Here is a 19139-nt window from a genome sequence, read left to right as displayed (position 1 = left end):
TAGCTCGGCACCTCACAGGCAGCTTGCCACTAGGCAGCTCGCCACCAAGCAGCTCGCCAATATGTGACAACCCCTAGGACCTCACCACCGTACCCCACTTTTTACAGGATTGAGACTTGTAACGGCTATATTATCTCACCCACTCCCTGATTCAGACGGATGTGAGCAACCTTATCAGTTGGTGGCTTTATCCCCACCTAACACGAAAACAGGTCCCATCACAGCGGGAATCCAGGAACTGCTCCACCAAACCCACGAGGACTCCAGTATATAAAGACCTCACCCCCCAGGGAAGAAAAAGAGAGAAGATGATAATCTCTGCCCTCTAGCTCTCCCATTCTCTAAAATCATTTTCAGCTCACAACTAAGTACTGACTTAGCCATCGGAGTGACCTCATCGGGTAAATACTCCCGGGTTCTCTGATTCAGTTCTTACAGGTTCCTTAGTTCCCGCCGTTTACAAAGATGAGCAGATCATCTCCTGCAGGGAGGATGGGTTCCTCAGTTCCCGCCGTCTACAAAGAGAAGCAGATCATCTCCTATAGGGAACAACTGGGTTGCACTACACTAGGGAGCTCCACTTCAGCCTCTGAGTCATCGGCCACTTGGGAGCAGACGAGATGACGAGGTACTTAGCCAAAAATTTGATACGTGACCAGAAACCGTAACATCACTTTGAATGTAGTGTTGTGTTTTCTATATATTTGGTTTTGCGTCCACAAATTGTAGTCTCGTGCTATTACTTCGATCACTTTTGGCATTGAAATCAAACCAAGTCAAGCCAAATTTTGGCATGTCTTGGCTCCGCTCAACTAAAATACTATCATATTTGAGTTGAGCTCGAGCTTGATTCAGATTATATTTTTCAGTTTAAGTTTGATTCAATTAAATATTTGATGAGTTTGAGTTTGTCTCAGAAACTCGAAAATAAATATATTTTTATATTATATATGACATATTTTTTACAATATATAGTATATTCTTATATTATATATAGAATATAATAATATATTTTGCATAAGATATATTATAAAATGTATTTTTATATTTCTATAATATATACACATTATGTATGTTTTAATTGAGCCAAGCTCACGAGCTTTTGAACTGAACTTTTTAAGTTTTTATTGGTCGAGCTCAAGTTCAAACTTACCCCAAGATTCAAACTCGATTTGAGCTTGGTTAGAATTGAACTCAAGCCCGAACTATTCGATTAGGGCTTGATTTGATTGCAAAATATGTCGAATAATACTTTATAAATTTAAATTATTTTCTTTTTATCAAACAAATAATACTTTACATTATTTCTTTTATTTACTAATTTTCCCTATTACTCTAACGTTGTTCTTATTATTTATAGTTGGAAAAAAGGGTTGTCAATGGTCTAGATCAACTTTATATCAAACTTGACCCTATTAATCTATTAGACGAATACAAATCCACTACCAACTAAACACTCTAACATGTCCCACCTGGCCACTATAGCCACACATAATTTGGAACATCTTCCCATGAATGACAAGGGAGATATTCCCAATGTACAATTGTAGAGGGGCTCAACAAAATATTTTTCCAATATGATTTATATTCACACATCTTCTCATGAAACTAGGACGCACCATGGTGAGATGTGTGTGGATACAAATCAAACGTGTGGGGAAAATATTTTATTGTAAGCAAGGTTGCATAGGCCTATTGGTATAATACCCACTAAAAAAGGTTTGGGGTGGGGTACCCCCTCCTCGTCCCCACCCCGTAGTCAAGATACTTTGCCCCGTTCCTGGTGGCGGGGTGGGTTCGGGGCGAGGCATCCACTCCTGGTTGGGGATGGGGAATTCCTGAATTTTTTTTGTTCTAAGGCAATTATTTAAAAATTATCTATTTTATAGACAACTTACACATAGGATATAGGAATTTGGGGGTATTCTAGAAATTCAATTATAATACTTTAGAGGTAATTCAAAAATAGAATTATGGGATCCTAGGATTTTTAGAATTTAGGGAAAACCTTAGAGATATTTTAAATATCAATATTAAAGCTAGAAATATTTTACTAATTTACCTTCGAGTTCAGGGTAGGTTTAGGGAAATATATACAAAACATGTCCCCACCTCGTCCCCGGTTCAGGGAAAAAATATTTTCCCCGTTCCTGTTTAGGGTTGAGGAAAACTTGCCCCATTCGGAGTGGGGTGGGGTGAGCCCCAATTTTATGGGGGAAATTGTCATCCCTAAGTTTGGATTTGTATCAAAATTTGAGTTATAACATAGGGTCTTAATTGTTTGTTCCAAGTTCCAACCCTATTAAAACCAAAATTAAACGGAGAGAAAAAGAGAGGGAAGGATAGAAAGGGAGATTTTAGGATTTGAATGGGGACTATGAGGCCGTTTGGCAAGTCTTTTTAGAAAATTTTTATAGAAATTCTAACAGTAAAAAGATGATGTGAGTTTTTGCTTCAAAATCTTAGCAGTTTGAAGACCGTTTGGTTAAGACGCATCCTTCAGTTTAAAAACGAATTGAAAAAAAGGTGAAAAACTCCACTTAGAATTTTATGAAAATAGTCCAAAATTTCCATATCTTCACTATTACGACTTTCCACAATTAGATGTTTTCCCAACCAAACGGAATAAGACCAAAACGCATGCTGTCATAGATGCGAAAAGACACGCCAAATATATCTTTATACACTTTTGTTAATACCCAATCCAATTAAAGGGTTAAAGCCTTATTTTATTTTTGTGGCTGCATTAGAAGCTTCGATATAAGATAATACAAAAGTCGGTGTTTACTTTATATGAAGTCCAAACGACGATAATCATAATTATTCCGCCTCATGCGGATGGGGGATGTGCTCCTCACATATGAGCGCCTCACAGTTAGATCCACCTTGCATTGGAAATATCACCCGTGAATAAAATTTATAAATAGAAAACATATGCACGGTAGGATATGCATATGAAGCGAGTGTGAGGAGCAGATTCGATTTTCATGTTCATATTATCCATGTGGGAACGCTCATGCTAAAATTAGAATCCCATTTAGTCCTTGTAAGATTGTGCTTTTTCACTGTCCTTTTCTAAATGGGAGATATTCCTAATATATCGATGAAAAAGGCTTCGTGAGTATTGAATGCTGTCTCCTAAAATTATATAATAGTGTGTGCATGTGAGCCTTAACGGACCAGGAATTAAGATGTTGTTGGCTCAGAAATTTTAGATTAATTCTAAATAATGGGTGTGCCATCGGGTTTTGAAAATGTTTTCCGTTATAAATAAATAGTTTCCACGTGATCAGGAAGTATATTAATGAGTCCCACTTATTGTTAAAACCATTATTATTATAGTAGTAATAAGTGGAGGCAGAATTAATAAAACTTACAAGCATATATAAAACAACTTATAATATTAGCCTATATGGTATCCTTTTTGCTCTTCTGTTTTCACCACCAGCAAAGAATAAGTGGGAAAGTCACAACTTCTTCTTCTCTCACTAAATTTGATATGGGTTCGAATTTTAGCTTGTAAATTCAAACATGCAAGTTCAATTAGTTTTTTGTACTTTTAAACAAGAAAATATAGGTCAAATTGAACTCGAACTGAACTGAACTGAACTCAATTTAGTCAAACCGAATTTGAATAATAAAATAGAATTCAAATTGAAATCGAACTCGAATTCAAATATAAAATTATTATAGTCGAATCAAATCAAGACATGATAAAATTCAGTTCAATTGTACCCATAGTTACAAAGTCTCTAAATAGCTAGTAGAAAAAAAAAAAATTAAATTATTGTTTTTCATATGAGATCCGTGAAAAAGGCTTTTCTACTTTTCAGATATCCAACTTCATTTTTATTTAATTTAATGCCACCTTAATGCTACAAGCTGAAGATGTCATCTTATTAGGAGAAAACCTGCCCAAAGCCAAAAAAAAAAAAAAAAACCTCTTTGAATCTTTGGGTATTGAACTCAAACTTACCCAAACATGGACAAGATTGCTTTAAGCTACTATTTTGATTTTGAAGACCGAAGAAGTAATGCTGAGGAAACTCCTCTGTAAGCCAAGAGAGTTCACATGATTTCTTTGTCAAAACTCAAAAAAACAACTTTTTGTTTTCTTTTCATAATTAATTGGCATTTTATAAACAAAAAACTCACGTGATTTCGTTGTCAAAACTCAGAACAACCTTTTGTCTTCTTTGTATAATTGACATTTTATAAACAAAGATTCCCTTTGATTTCATAAAAGTTTGAGCAATTCAATGACTTTTTTTTTTTTAATTTTTGCCTCTAAGAGCAACTTTATATAATAATAACTGTATACAAATAAATTCCTTAAAAAAACATTTTAAGTATATTGTTATTTATTTATACTAATTAGGTCATGTTTGGAAATGATTATGTTAAAAATAAGTGCTCTCTTTCTCTTTTTCTCCGTTTGATTGCATGTGCCCGGGAGCTAGCAAATGTAAAATGAAGTGTTTGGTGGGTCAAGTCTCTGGTCTCTAGAACCATAAGGAGAGCCCCAGATGTCAGCTCCAAGGGAAGGGGTGCATGACACACGCTTCCTTCAATTTTCTTCTTTTCTTTTTGTTTTGTTTGTTTATAAACATGTCATCCACCAATTCTGAGCTCCGGTATTAGCCACAACAATATGCTTGATTCCGACCGGTATTTTCTTCACTCTCCCGGCGGCTGCTCGGCCGGAGGACATGAAATAGCGGCTGCAGAGGCTAATCTTTCCTGTGTCTCAACAGGGCACGGGGTTGGTTTCCAGATGATCCCTTTCTCCAGTGGGGATCCTCGAATCCCTCTTTTCAATCTCTCCTTGCTTCGCCAGAAGATGGACTCGCTTCAAGAATTCCTATCTGATTCGGTCAAACGGAACACCTTTATTGGGAAGAATAAGATGGATATGGTTTCCACCGAGATCTCCTCTGCCATTCAGCACGTCATTGTAAACGGCGCGGCTTTACTCGCCTGTTACCAGCACCAGCCGCCTGACCACAATCTTGCTTCTTCTCAAGTACTAGAACCCTCGGGTGTTCGCCCGATGGCCGGAAGAGTTCCATTCCAGCCGGATCCCTTGGCTCCGGGGAGTTCTCTTGCCACCTCCTCAAAAGCATCTGATTCGAGCTACTTGATCGCTGGAAAGGTTCATCCCAAGACCCAGCCCATTACCGTAGAAACGATGAAAGGTTCGAGGTCCAATTTGACCCCGGGAACGCTACCCACTAATCCTGATCTTGAAACCCCGATGACGATTTCTTTGGGTTCGGAAGAGATGACAAGTACAAAATTTTCGCCGGCGATCTCCGACGAGGGGATCAAAACTGAGATCGATGATGAAGGAGGTGAAATTGTCGAAATAGATGCGGTGGAACTACTGGCGGAGCACATCCACATCTGTGATATCTGCGGTAAGGGATTCAAACGAGATGCCAATCTTCGTATGCACATGCGCGCTCACGGTGATCAGTTCAAGACGCCGGAGGCCCTGGCAAAGCCCGACAGATTGGCCGGAGTAAAACGGAAGATACGTTTCTCTTGCCCCTTCGTGGGCTGCAACCGGAACAAATCTCACAAGAAATTCCGACCCTTGAAGTCGGCCATCTGCGTGAAGAATCATTTCAAAAGAAGCCATTGCCCAAAGATGTATTCCTGCAACCGCTGCAATAAGAAGAGCTTTTCCGTCGTGGCCGATCTCAAGAGCCACCTGAAGCACTGCGGCGAGCCCAAGTGGCGTTGCACGTGTGGCACGAGCTTCTCTAGAAAGGATAAGCTCTTCGGGCATATGGCACTGTTTGAAGGTCACATGCCCGCTGTTGTTGCAGAAGCGTACGAGGAATCGAAGGAGGCAGTAGTAATGGATGATGACGAAGATTTAGAAGATGCCGAGGAGGAAGGAGAAGAATATGAAGAAACCCAATTGAGAGAAGGCGATGCTGCAGCTAGTTGCTCGGGGTATGATTTATTCGAGGATCTGTTAGATGGGTTTGTGCCTACCGACGATGATAGTTTCAAAGATGTTCTAGGATCTCCTAGTTTAGTTGCAGGAATGGATGATATATTTCAAATTTAACATTCAGTAACATATCCCTTCCGACTCCTCAGTTCTCTGTTTTTGTAGTATATCCTTTCCAATAATGTAAAAAGAAGATAATTATTATTCCTATTAATTTCTGTTGGCAATCTCTTTTAGCTTTCCAGTGATCTACTTACTATTCTGTTGCTTTTTTTTTTTTGATAGACTACTACTCTGCTGCTATTACTTCTTATTTATCTATTCTTTTCCTTTCTATATTTTTTTCTTCCCCCTTTTTTATGGTTCTGAGTTGCAGCAATAAGTCATCAGTTATCATATGAAATTTCAGTTTTGAAAAATTTTCGATGATCTTATTTCTTTGGATGAATTTGAATGGCAACTCAGCAATTCACATAGAGATTTTTTAGCTTGTGGGTTGGGTTGTAACAGGACAATTCTTTTCCGTAGAAAGTTTCATTTGTTAAGCTGTTGCTTATTGTATCAATATTTTAGCTAAAGATTCAGGGCTCCATGATGAAGGAATAAGGAAAGTAGGAAACAATATTCTCAGTGGTGGAGGCGTGGAGCTAGAGGTTTTCCAACTGACTGTAGAAGGTAGGGAAATCCTTTAGTTGGTTGGGTGGGAGCCCCTGAATTATATACTCATGGATTGAAGTATATCTTTTTCTCTGCTACATCAAAATCCTGGGGCCTTCGCATCAAGTCTGTTATGTTTCTTGAAGTAAAAATTGGCAGCAATGCCTGGTTAATTTTATGCTTTGGGTGCGGTTGTGGTAAGTGTATAAATTTCTTGAAAAGAAGGTAAATATCCAAGCCACTATCATCTCTTGATTCTCTTCTCCCTCTTTGCCAAAAATAAAAGGGATAAATAAACTGTACATTGAGTCGACTATTTGCAGTCGTTATATTGCCGTGTGTCACTGAACATTTTGAGAATCCGGCCACGGATATTTTTCTTGCGTAGTTTGGATTTTGTTGACTTGAAACTAGAGGTGTAAATCGGCGCGGCCCGGCCCGGCACGGCACGACGGCTAACGGGCCGTGCCAGGCCCAGCAAGGTCTGTGCTGTGCTGGGCCGGGGGTTCAAGGCCCATGGGCCAGCATGGCATGGCAGCACGTGCTGTGCCGCCCGCGGCCCGTGGCACTCTGCATGAAGCATGGCCCGCCATGCCCGTAATGGGCCGGGCTTGGCCTGCCCAGGAATATAGCTGTTGGGCCTCCTTCTCAAAGGGCCCAACGGCTAGTTTCAGCTTTTGGGGGGGTGGGGGGGGGGTAGCTATAACAGCCATATTAGGGGGGTATTTCTATATTTTGTTTATGGGGTTGAAAAAATAACATAAATGCCCCCAATAGCTATATAACAATTAGTTTAATGGGGGTATTTTGGGTAAAGTTATAAGTAACTTTACCATGACCAAAATACCCTTTCCAATAACTAAATAACAGATAGTTTTTTGGGTATTTTGGGTAATTAAATTATGTTTAATTCTTATAAATAGCCCTATCCTCCACCATTCTCATTACATCAATTCAACAATTCTCTTAATTCTCTCTCTCTCTCATACTCTCATACATTCACAATTATCTGTAATCTGAGAAATTCTGATTAACTGATTGTCTAATTCTACATTTTCCAATTCTCAAGTCTCAACTTTATCGAAGTTTCAACTTTCAATAAGAAGAAGGCTTGTTCAACCAGTTAAGTATCTCAATTCGGGAGGCTTTGACGTTGAAAGGCTTCAACCGTTGAAATCAAGTTGGAATTTTGAATCGGCAATCCGGGCAAGTCAAATTAGATTAATTTTTATCTTTTTAGAATTAAAAAAAAGCCATGGTCGGCCTTTCTCAAAACCGATTCCCCAACATGTTCACTATGGATGACATTCAATCACATCATGATAGTATTAGTGTTAGCATTGATGCCGATGCATTTGATGTCGATGGAAGTGGAACTTTCATCCCCGGTAGTAGTGATACTAGGGGAAAAAGTAGGGCTTTTAAGCTGAGTAGCTCGGTTTGAAAAGTTTTCAAAGTAGATGAGATATTGAGGGGAAGGGAAAAATGGTTGTTTGCCAAAAATGTAGGAAAAAATTTAATTATTGTAGCAAGGGTGGTACGGATTATTTGAACAGACATCTGCTCACACATGAGCGAAATGAAGATGAAGGAAGAGAAACAACCCAAACACAGAATGGGAGGGGGACTAGTTTTGGTACTTTTAGATATTCACAAGAAAAAATGAGACAAAAACTTACCAAGTATATTGTACATGCAGAACAACCATTTATGTTAGCTGAAGATCCAAAACTAGAAAAATGGTTGCATAGTTCTGTAAACCCACAATATAAAAAAGTTTATAGGAATACTATAAGAACTGATGCTTTAAAAATTTTTTATTCATGTAAACAAAATTTAATTTCTTCGTTAGCAAATCTTAATTCTAAAGTTGTAATTACTTCGGATGTTTGGACATCCAAATTTAATATTAGTTATATTTGTGTTATTGGCCATTTCATTGATGAAAATTGGCTTTTGAATAAAAGAATTTTAAGTTTTACTAGGCTTGAATGGCCACATAGTGGCCAAGCTATTGTTGCAAGTATTTTAATTACTTTGCATGCCTATGGAATAGAAAACAAATCTCAATTAAAACCATGCTTAAATGGTAAATTATTTCATATTAGATGTGCATGTCACATCTTAAATTTATGTATTCAAAATGCCTTGAATATTATTTCAAATCATATTTCAAAAATTAGAAATTGTATTATATATATAAAAAGTTCAGGGGCAAGAAAACAAGAATTTAAATATTTATGATAAAATTATGGTTTAAAATATAAACATTTTATATTAGATGTAAAGCATAGTTGGAATTCTACCTATGCTATGTTAGAAAGTTGTATATCTCATAAACAAATTCTTTCTGATTTTTATAATTTAAAAATGTCTAATGATATGGTTTTTTAGGAAGACTGGGAAATGGCAGTCTGAATAAGAGATTTTTTAAAACATTTTTATGATGTAATAAATGAATTATCTAGAATTTATTATCCAACTAGTTGTAATTTACCGTATGAATTAATGGTAATTAGTGATTGTTTTGCCAAATATAAAAATAATCCATAATTTCAATGTATTATTGAAATTATGGAAAATAAATTTAAAAAATATTGGGAGAACATTTCTCCCCTATATTGTTTAGCTATAATATTAGACCCTAGGATTAGAAAAGATGGTTTAGATATTTTACTTGAAACATATTATGAAAATATGAATATTGATATAGGAAATAAAAAAGAAGAAATTAATAATTTATTATTTAAAATGTATCGTTTGTATGAATATGAAATTGTAGGAAATATTCCTATAACTTGTTCATCATCTTCTTCTTCTCCTTCTGACTTTGAGCCCAGTAGTAGAAGAGAAAAGCTTTTTTATTTAATAAGTAGAAGGCAGAAATCTGCTAGTTCTACAATAAGTTCATTTATTGAACTTAATTTTTATTTGCAAGCAATTTTTTTTAATTTAGGTGAAGTATCAAATAATTTTTATATTTTAGCCTAGTGGGGTGAACACTTGAAAAATTATCCAGCTCTCGTTGCCATGTTACGTGATCTACTAATCCCTCCAGTTTTTACAGTTCCATCAAAGTCTTGTTTTAGTGCAGGTACTAGGGTGTGGATGACAAAAGAAGATGCATGAACGATGAGAACATAAAGATGTGCATCTGCTTCAAGGATTGACTAGATGCCAAAGATAGATTACAAGACGAGGGAGGGCATGATACAACATCGGACATTTCACCTGAAGCAGATGATGAAAGTCATGAATGATGATTCATGAATTTGACTACTTGTAGAATTTTTCATTTTTTTCAATTTATTTGATATATATATATATATATATTTTAATTTTATAATAATGTGATTTTGTATTTTCAATTTGTAACCATTTTGTATTTTTTATATTTTATTAATTTATTCCATTTTTATATTTCATTCATCCAACTATGCAATTATCCAATCATTGTATTTGTAATTCACTAATTTGTACCATTCAAATTTAAATGAAATAAAATCCCTATTTTTCTTTCAATTTGTTATTCCGTCGTTCTTATTTCAATTTGGTTAAGTATTTTTTTTCATTTCTGTATTAAATAATTTAGATTTTTCATTTCTTTATTTTTTAAATAGTTCATAATTCCCAAAGTTCATAGGAATGTTAAATATTTTAGTTTTACAATTTTACTTAGAAAAGAAATCAAAATTTTCAAAAAAGAAAATAAAAAATAAAATAAACAATGTAGCCCGGTTCGGCCTAGGCCCAAGGTCCGCCCTGTGGCCTAGCCTGATACGATCCAAGCCCATGGTACGGCCTACAGCCTGGCTCGGCCCAGACCCGCATATCAGCATGGCACGACATGAACCCACTTGGTCCTAGACCGTGGGCCGTACTAGGCCGACCCCCAAAATTTCCACCGGAGAACATAACACGACACGGTCCACTTTAGACCTCTACTTGAAACCTGTCCACTTTACACCTCTACTTGAAACCTTTAAACCTGGTGGTGATACATAGTTTCCGTCCGACATAAGAAAATAATTCCCATTATTGACAAATCCAGTAGTTGAGCAGTTAACAATCATTCAATTTCAATTTGTGCCTTTTCTTTTTATCCCATTCCATTTCAGGTTTCAATCATATAGAAATGCTTTGTCTAATGGACAGCTATGAGGTCTCCGTCGCTGGTATGGATTTTCTGCATAAGCTGGGTCAAGGGTGTGGCGGAGGATCGATCAGGTTGTAGGCTTTAATTGGTTGAGAAATCGGCTCTTAACCTACCATCTTTTCATCTCCACTTTCCACGTGGCAAATTTCAGCCTCGGTCCTCTCCTTTTGGTAAAGCATCTAATAGTTTATAAAAACAAGAATCTACACAGGCGTGGCTCTGCATCCTATTCTCTCAGGTTTTGTTTGGTTAATTTGAAGAGATGAGGGAAAGTTGGCAAGGTTTCTTGTGAAATTCCTTCAACAACATCGATTTTCAATATAAACTTTACATTGGAAACAAATGTCGAAAAAATCAGACCGAGTATAAAGTCTTCCACTGGTCTAATTTTACACGGAAAATAAATGCTTACAAATGCGAACCGACACAGCATTATTAATCATTTTCTTCAACTTGCAAATTTTGGAACTTTTAGGCTTGAACACTCTCTACTCCCTCACATGACTCTGTTGAGTATTGCAAATTTTGTAACTTTTAACACTCTCTACTCCGTCGTATGAATCTTTGTGTTGAGTAACTAGGAAATTTCTTTCTACATGATTATGCTTGATCATGGATAATTAAACAACATTTTGCCACTTGTCTACTTTTCTTTTGGTGGTGATGATGGGGTGTTAGGTAATTCTTTTCTTTTTAAAATTTCATTCAACTGCAACAATATATTGTTCCAATTGCACCACGTAAAGAAATTAAAAGCTGGAGAGAGATATATCAATGCGCTGCTTGATTGCAGCTAGACCTGTTTATGGGCCTCGTAGCCCAATGACCCGGCCCGGCCACCGAGCGGGCTTGACCTCGAAGCCCGATTCGAATTTATTTCGGGTCAGGCTCAGGATTTGTCAAAATAGCCTGGCCTGAACCCGACCTTTAGGTTAAACCAAAAACCCTAACCCTAAATATCCTAACCCCTCTCTTTTCACTAATCTCTTTCTCTTAGTCTTAGTCGAATCCCAGTTCTCTCTTCTCAGTTTTTACAGTCACAACCTCATAGTCTCCGATAGGCAGAACTAGCGAACACTCACCGGCGCAACTAGTGGATTCCGACGAACTGGCGGTTTGGTTATGTTTTGTAAAGGTTTCTCAAACTTTTCCTTTATTTCCCTATTTTTTCCTTCAAACCAAACACAGCCTTAGGGTTGGTCTCTCAAATTTCTTTCTCCCTCGGCCAAACAATATCATGATTGGTAGAGAAGGCTGATGGAATACCAAGCTTCATCTGCTCCCCCCTCACTCTCCCGAACGAGATCGCTGTCGCAAGATTGCCGCTGGTAGAAAATAGTGATGCATAGCAAGGTTCATCCGCTCTTCCCTCACTCTGTCAAACAAGATGTTGCTGCCAAGGTCATTGTCGGTGGAGAACCCTGATGGGATAGCAAGCTTCATCCACTCCTGTTAAATAGGAGTTCTCTCTCTCTCTCTCTCTCCCCCCCCCTATGGTCGCTCGTTCAATTTTCTTTTCTTCTTTGGGTTTCTCAGAAAACAGGGGTTCTTCCTCCCTATGCTTTATCAACGCGAACTCAAACACCGACGAACATAGTCACGCGAACTCAGCACTGGTGACCATCTTTCTGTTAGGTCGGCAACAGATCGGACTTCGTGCTTTTTATTAGGGCCGGGCTCGGGCCCAAATTGTAAGCCCGTTGGTCAAGTCAGGCTCGAGCTCGGGCCTAGAAAATCTTGTTTATAAAGAGTAAAAGCCTGGCCCATGAACATATCTAATTACAACGTGGTTTATGTTGCCAAAAGCAAACATTGAAAATAATAGCTAGTCTCTACTCTTTTCCACCCGGCCACTAACTGCCATAGGCCCATAGCCTCCAGGATGGGGTTGAAGATAACCCCAACAATGGAGTAATGAAAATCTGAGTCACTTTCAACGCAGATATTGGTGAGACCAAGGCTTCCCAAATGGCTTTAGCCTCTGTGGTTAATGGATCAGATAATCTAAAGCCCATCTATCTACCCCAAATGAAGAGACTTTTCTCATCTCTCTCATGACAATGCCAGCAATACCTGAATGGTTTCTATTGCTGGTAGGGGGGGGGGGGGTGGTTCTAAGAACATTTATTCTGGTATCATATTATCAATGGGTGCCGTTGGATCTGAATCCACTTTAGCTGATATCAATAATATTTTTAGCCAATGTTTTAAAAACGGACTCAGGCTAGAAATCGTTTTAGCCACTGATTTTTTAGTCAACAATTCAACCATCTCATTCAAATGGATGGCTCGTTCCAAAATCAAAAAAGTAATTAAAATATAAAACGGCCAAAAAACCATTGGCCCAGTTGAACAGATTGACACTCGGATTGCCTGGGCTTGCAGATCGCTGACCAAGAAATAAATGGTTTTTGATCAAAAAATGGGTTAGGGGTGAAACAAAAGCAGTTGTCTTGATGATTCTTAAACCAAATGGTCCAACCGTTTGGGTCAATGACGGTTTGAAAACACTGTTTTTAACATATGCATAATGGAGATTAGTTGCTGCTGTAGAAATTTCGTCTCAAGCTGGTTAATAGTAATGGGCTCATGGGCATAGTTGAAATAGTCGGACTTGTGATCAACAGTTATGTCAATCCTTTGAAATAAAGTGTATGATGGTGGTATCATTGATCAGTCCATGGGAACCTTCACTAATCCCACTTTATTTCCCAGTTAAAATCGCATTTTGGAAGCAGATCGAGTTACGTTAACTTGGCGATGCATGAATTAATCGGAGATGGATCGAGGTTTATTATAAACTCTCAATTATGGATTTGAATGGTTCTGGATCTGTAGTTGCGTGTTTTAATTTGTTGGCATATATTAGATGTTGAGAATAGGAAACTAAATTGATCTCTCGTCAGTTAAATTAAAAACAGATGAAAGGAAACTTGCTTTTCATCTTGAGAGAGATTGACATTATATATGAAAGGGTAATACTCTCTAACCGTTCAAGCAAGATAGAGTTCTCTACATGGATGGATGGTAAACCGACCGATCGACGTGAAGATCGATAGAAGGAACCACTACTGTTTATATGAACTATGGCAGAAGCTGGCGATGTCTGTATTCTCAACTCTGTGGTCTCATCTGTAATGCTGTCAATGAGGTCAGTGATGAAGGGAGATTTGGCCCGACCTCGTAATCACTCAACACGTGGCAAAGGCAACAGTTCGGCACAACAGTACACCCAAAGCGCGAGCTCCGAAAGTAGGAACCAGCGGTCCGAACTCCCCACAAGGAGTTCGAACTCTCCCTTTGACCCCGGGCCTTTGAGGATTTACTAACTTGAGCTTCGGAGCATTCTCACCGGGTTCTTCCTCGGAGATTACTCGCTTTCTCCTCCGTTTCAAGCACCTTCCGCTCCAGCCCGAGGGAAGATCGTTGACAGCTAGGACAGGCTGGATTGCGCACCATCAATTGGCGTCGTCTGTGGGGACGCTTCTAAAAGCCTCACTCTAAAACTCTCATAACCCCTTTTTTCCAAGAAACCCTAACACTCATGACTTCTTCCAGCAATGCCGGACGTGGCACGGAGATGAACGCCACTGGGGAACAACTTCAAGTCCCCATGGTGTGCATCAGACAGTTCACTATCCCCCTTCCGGTGGATGGGATCCCCAGCCTGAGTACGCCATGAACAGTGGCGCCCGTGAACCTTCCCGTCATGAACGTCCCCCTTCCTTCTCTCCCTATCGAGACAACCTTTACCGAACCAACTGTTGTTCCCCTGGCGACTAGCCAGAACCAGTTTGATGACTTGATGCAGTGCATGCGGGCAATGCAAGCCCAAATGCAGCAATTCCAACAGCATCAGCTCCAACAACACCAAGTACTGCACCACATCTCTCAGTATCACTATCAGCAGCAGTTCCCCCAACTGCCACTGAACCAACCTCAGCTTCCACCTCGGCACCCTGCTCCAAAGCCGGTTAAGCCCTCCCCTCAGGGCGGACGCCATCACCGAGGAGAAGCCTCCCAACTTCAGAATCCCCCTAAGAGCCAGGCCTCATCCCCGGGCCGGGGGGAAAGAAAAATCACCCCCGCCTCGCAGCTCGCCGGCGGGTCGGGAACCTCGCCCGCCAAGTTAGCACCTCGACACTCCAAGTCTGAGCTCCCGCCCATAGAGAACCGATTCAGCGTCCTAGCGGCGGACTACCAACAGTCCGGGCCCATCGAGCTCGACAACACAGAGGCCAGCAGCGCCAGTACCAGGTCCACTCAGCAACGAAGACGCCAGGGAAATCGCCGAACTGCCGCCCGTGTCCTACCCGAGCTCAGAGGTAAAGAAGAGACAAACTCGGACGAGGTAAAAGCTGCCCCTATTCTCTCAGTTCCTTCCCCCCTCTCATCAGAACTCCTTGCAGTCCCCATGTCCAGAGACTTCAAACTCCCCCCTTTAGACAAGTATGATGGGTCCTTCGACCCCAACGACCACGTCGATGCCTTCTAGTCCCAAATGCACCTAGCAAGGGCCAGTGAATCATGCATGTGTGTGGCCTTCACCACCACCTTTAGGGGAATGGCCCGCACCTGGTACAGGAACTTGGCCCCCGGGTCAATAAGAAGCTGGACCCAGTTCGTGCAGGTCTTCACCGCACACTTCGTTACCAGTAAGCGGTGCCCCAGAATCGAGGAAAGCATCTTTGGAGTAGTCCAGAGGGAAGGAGAGTCCATCCGGAGCTACATCAAGCGGTTCAATGACGCATTCTTGCAGATACCGCGACTGGACCCCGCGGTGCAGCTCGCGGCGGCCAAGAGAGGAGTAACACACAAGGAGTTCAAATGGCACATGGTAGCTAGCCAGCCCGCGACCGTAGCCGAATTCCTCAAGCTCGCGGATAAGTTCATGAGAACAGAGGAAGAGATCAACCAAAGGACCGAAAGCGGGATCGAGAAAAGGAAGAGGGAAGGCGAGCCCTCCAACCCCGATGACAGAAGAAAGAACCCAGCCCGGGAAACGAAGTCAAGCCAGCCATTCCGAGCTCCCTTAGCAGCTCGGACGGATTACACACCCTTGAACACGAGGCGGGCCGAGATCTTGATGACGATCAAAGACGCCCCATACGTAAAATGGCCACCTCGCCTAAAAGGGAACCCAAACGAGAGAAACAAAAACTTGTACTGCAGTTTCCATAGAGATCACGGTCATAGTACCGAACAGTGTAATAATCTCCGGGACGAGATAGAGGGACTCATCTGTCGCGGGTACTTGAGAAATTTTGTACAACATAATAATAATAATAATAATAATAATAATAATAATAATAATAAGACAGGTTGGCAAGGGGAGCACGATAGGGATGCCCCCGAATCTAGTAGCAGGTCGACCGAACCGTCGCAAAGACAGCCTCCGGAAGAGAGGCCAGTTCGGGGAACCATCCACGTGATAGTGGGAGGTTCGGTGGTAGCAGGTTGTACTTCGGCAGCGGCTCGGGCGTCAGTTCGCGAAGCTGCTCGAGAAGAACATAACCCTCCGAAGAGGCCGAAGACGGAGGAACCGATTTTCTTCACTGAAGACGATGCACGAGGGGTCCACTACCCCCACGATGATGCGCTCGTCATAAAACTAAGGATCAGCGACTTCGAAGTCAGGCGCATACTTTTCGATTCGGGCAGCTCGGCGGACATTCTCTTCAAGTCGGCATTTGACCAGCTTCAGTTGCAGAGAAGCGAGTTGAAGCCCGCGAACACTCCTCTGGTGGGCTTCAGCGGAGAGGAAGTCAGGCCCCTCGGGAAAATAACAGTACCTGTGGAAGTCAGCACATGGCCCTGTGCGGTCAGACTCAACCACGATTTCCTGGTGGTCGCAACCCCTTCCCTATACAATGCCATAATAGGGCGGCCAATCACTCATGTCCTACGGGCAATGGTCTCCACCTACTACTTGGCAATGAAGTTCCCTACAGACTTCGGTGTGGGGGTAGCGCGGGGCGAACAACTTGAGTCCCGCAAGTGCTATGTTGCCACCCTGAAGGGAAAAACCAAGGCGAACGACCTCGAACTGGAGTGGCCTATGGAGCAAGGTGAGGAAAGAGCTTCGCCCACAGAGGAAACGGTCGCAATCCCAACTTCAGCTGTGGGCCTGGCTCGGACGCTAAAGATCGGTGCTTCCGTCCAGGAACCTTTATGAACCGAACTGGTGAGTTTCCTACTTCAAAACTTAGATATTTTTGCATGGTCCGCGGCCGATATGCCCGGTATTGACCCCAACCTTATAACTCACAAACCTAATACTGACCCTGTAGTCAGACCCATTAGATAGAAGAAACACAACTTAGCCCCAGAGCGCTGGAGGGCGGTCGACGAGGAGGTCGAAAAGCTCCTCGCAGCAGACTTCATAAGGGAAGTTCATTACCCAAGCTGGGTAGCCAACCCAGTGCTGGTAAAGAAGGCAAACGGCAAGTGGCGCATGTGCGTCGATTACACCGATCTGAACCGAGCTTGCCCGAAAGATTGCTTCCCTCTCCCCAAAATTGACCGCCTAGTGGACGCGACATCGGGACATGAGTTGCTAAGCTTCTTGGACGCCTACTCGGGCTACAACCAAATCAGGATGGACCAGTCCGATGAGGAAAAAACCACCTTCATAACCAAGTTCGGCCTATACTGCTACAAGGTCATGCCCTTCGGACTAAAGAATGCTGGAGCGACCTTCCAAAGACTTGTGAATAAGCTATTTCAGCCCTTAATTGGCACGAAGATAGAATGTTTTGTAGACGACATGGTCGTCAAGACATAGTTCTCGAATGAATTAATACAAGACTTAGATTTTGTCTTCCAAATTCTACATCAATTTAGCATGAAACTGAACCCAAACAAGTGTGTCTTCGGTGTCACCTCGGGTAAGTTCCTAGGGTACATTGTCAACTGGCGCGGTATTGAGGCCAACCCGGACAAGATAAAGGCCATCCTAAATATGAAACCACCCCGAAAAGTAAAAGATGTTCACAGGCTAAATGGCCGCATAGCCGCTCTAAGCCGCTTCATGTCCAAGTCGGCAAACCACTGCCTGCCTTTCTTTAAAGCAATCAAAGGCAAAGGGTTCGAATGGACCCAAGACTACCAGCTCGCGTTCGATGAGCTAAAAAGCTACCTCGCTAGTGTACCGATCTTAACCAGGCCTGAGGAGGGCGAGGTCTTAGAACTGTACCTCTCAGCAAGCGACGAGGTGGTCAGTTCGGTACTAATAAAAGATGTAGATCGGGTCCAACGACCCATCTATTATGTTAGTAAAATTCTGCAGGGAGCAGAGACGAGATACCCGTAGATAGAAAAGCTGGCATACGCACTAATAGTTGTAGCTCGGAAACTCCGCCCATATTTCCAGGCTCACAATGTCATTGTCTTGACTGACAAACCTCTGAGGCAAGTCTTACTCAAACCCGAGGTTTCCGGTCGGTTGACGAAGTGGGCCATTGAGCTCAGCGAGTACGACATCCAGTATGAGCCACGAACTGCTATTAAGGCCAAAGCCTTGGCAGATTTTATCGTCGAGTGCACGTTCAGCCTCGAAGTCCCTAGGCTGGTTGAGCCCGAGATCCCCAGTTCGGGTGAGCCCGGAGCTCCCAAGCCAATAGAGTCCGAACCCCGTGAAGTAGCAGCCAGGGTGGCATCTCTCCTAGTTAGGCCAAACGCGAACTGGGATGAGGAGCCCTGGATCCTTCATGTAGATGGTTCCTCGAACCAACAAGGCAGCGGGGCTGGAATAGTGTTGCACGGCCCGGGTGACACGAAATTGGAATACGCACTACGCTTTGAGTTCGCGACATCCAACAACGAGGCGGAGTATGAGGCATTGATAGCCGGCTGAACCTAGCGCAAAAGGTAAGAGAAAAACACATAGTTATCTGTAGCGATTCCCAGCTTGTGGTCAACCAGGTTACGGGCGAATACGAAGCACGCGAGCTATCTATGATCGCCTACTTGGAAAAAGTGAAGGAGGCTCTGCTCAACTTCTAGTCACACTTCATCAGGCAAATCCCGAGCTCAGAGAACACTGAGGCCGATGCCCTGTCCTAGTTAGCCAGCATCAGTCACAACGCCATGAGAACCGTGTACATAGAGGACTTACCTCGGCCTAGCATTCTCGGTGGGGCAGAGGAGGTCACTCCCGTCCTTGAAGCAGAGTCAAGCTGGATTGACCTACTCACGAGCTTCTTGCTAGATGGAACCCTCCCTGCGGACCGCAATGTAGCCAGGAGGGTGCAGCGCCAGGCAACAAAATATGTCATAATAGACGAACGGTTGTACCGACGGTCCTACACGCTCCCCTACCTGCGTTGCTTGCGACCTTCCGAAGCTGAGCTCGTACTCCGCAAC

At 41.9% G+C, this 19139-nt stretch overlaps 1 protein-coding gene across 1 annotated transcript; it reads left to right on the top strand.

Moving 5' to 3' along the window:
- Nucleotides 1-4463: 4463 nt before the first annotated feature.
- Nucleotides 4464-6189, top strand: LOC104605998 (protein SENSITIVE TO PROTON RHIZOTOXICITY 1-like). Its single transcript, XM_010270984.3, has one exon. It carries the CDS (start codon nt 4652-4654, stop codon nt 6077-6079), a length of 1428 nt encoding a protein of 475 aa, XP_010269286.1. The 5' UTR covers nt 4464-4651; the 3' UTR covers nt 6080-6189.
- Nucleotides 6190-19139: the final 12950 nt, after the last annotated feature.

This window comes from Nelumbo nucifera, chromosome 1 (assembly GCF_055504915.1).
Source record: "Nelumbo nucifera cultivar China Antique chromosome 1, China Antique-T2T, whole genome shotgun sequence".
Lineage (NCBI taxonomy): Eukaryota > Viridiplantae > Streptophyta > Magnoliopsida > Proteales > Nelumbonaceae > Nelumbo > Nelumbo nucifera.
The sequence above is the reverse complement of the archived record's forward strand: the minus strand, read 5'-3'. Positions and strand labels throughout refer to the sequence as shown.

What these genes read in the sequence shown, in the direction of transcription:
- LOC104605998 (XM_010270984.3), top strand. Translation starts at nt 4,652, where the DNA reads ATGCTTGATTCCGACCGGTATTTTCTTCACTCTCCCGGCGGCTGCTCG.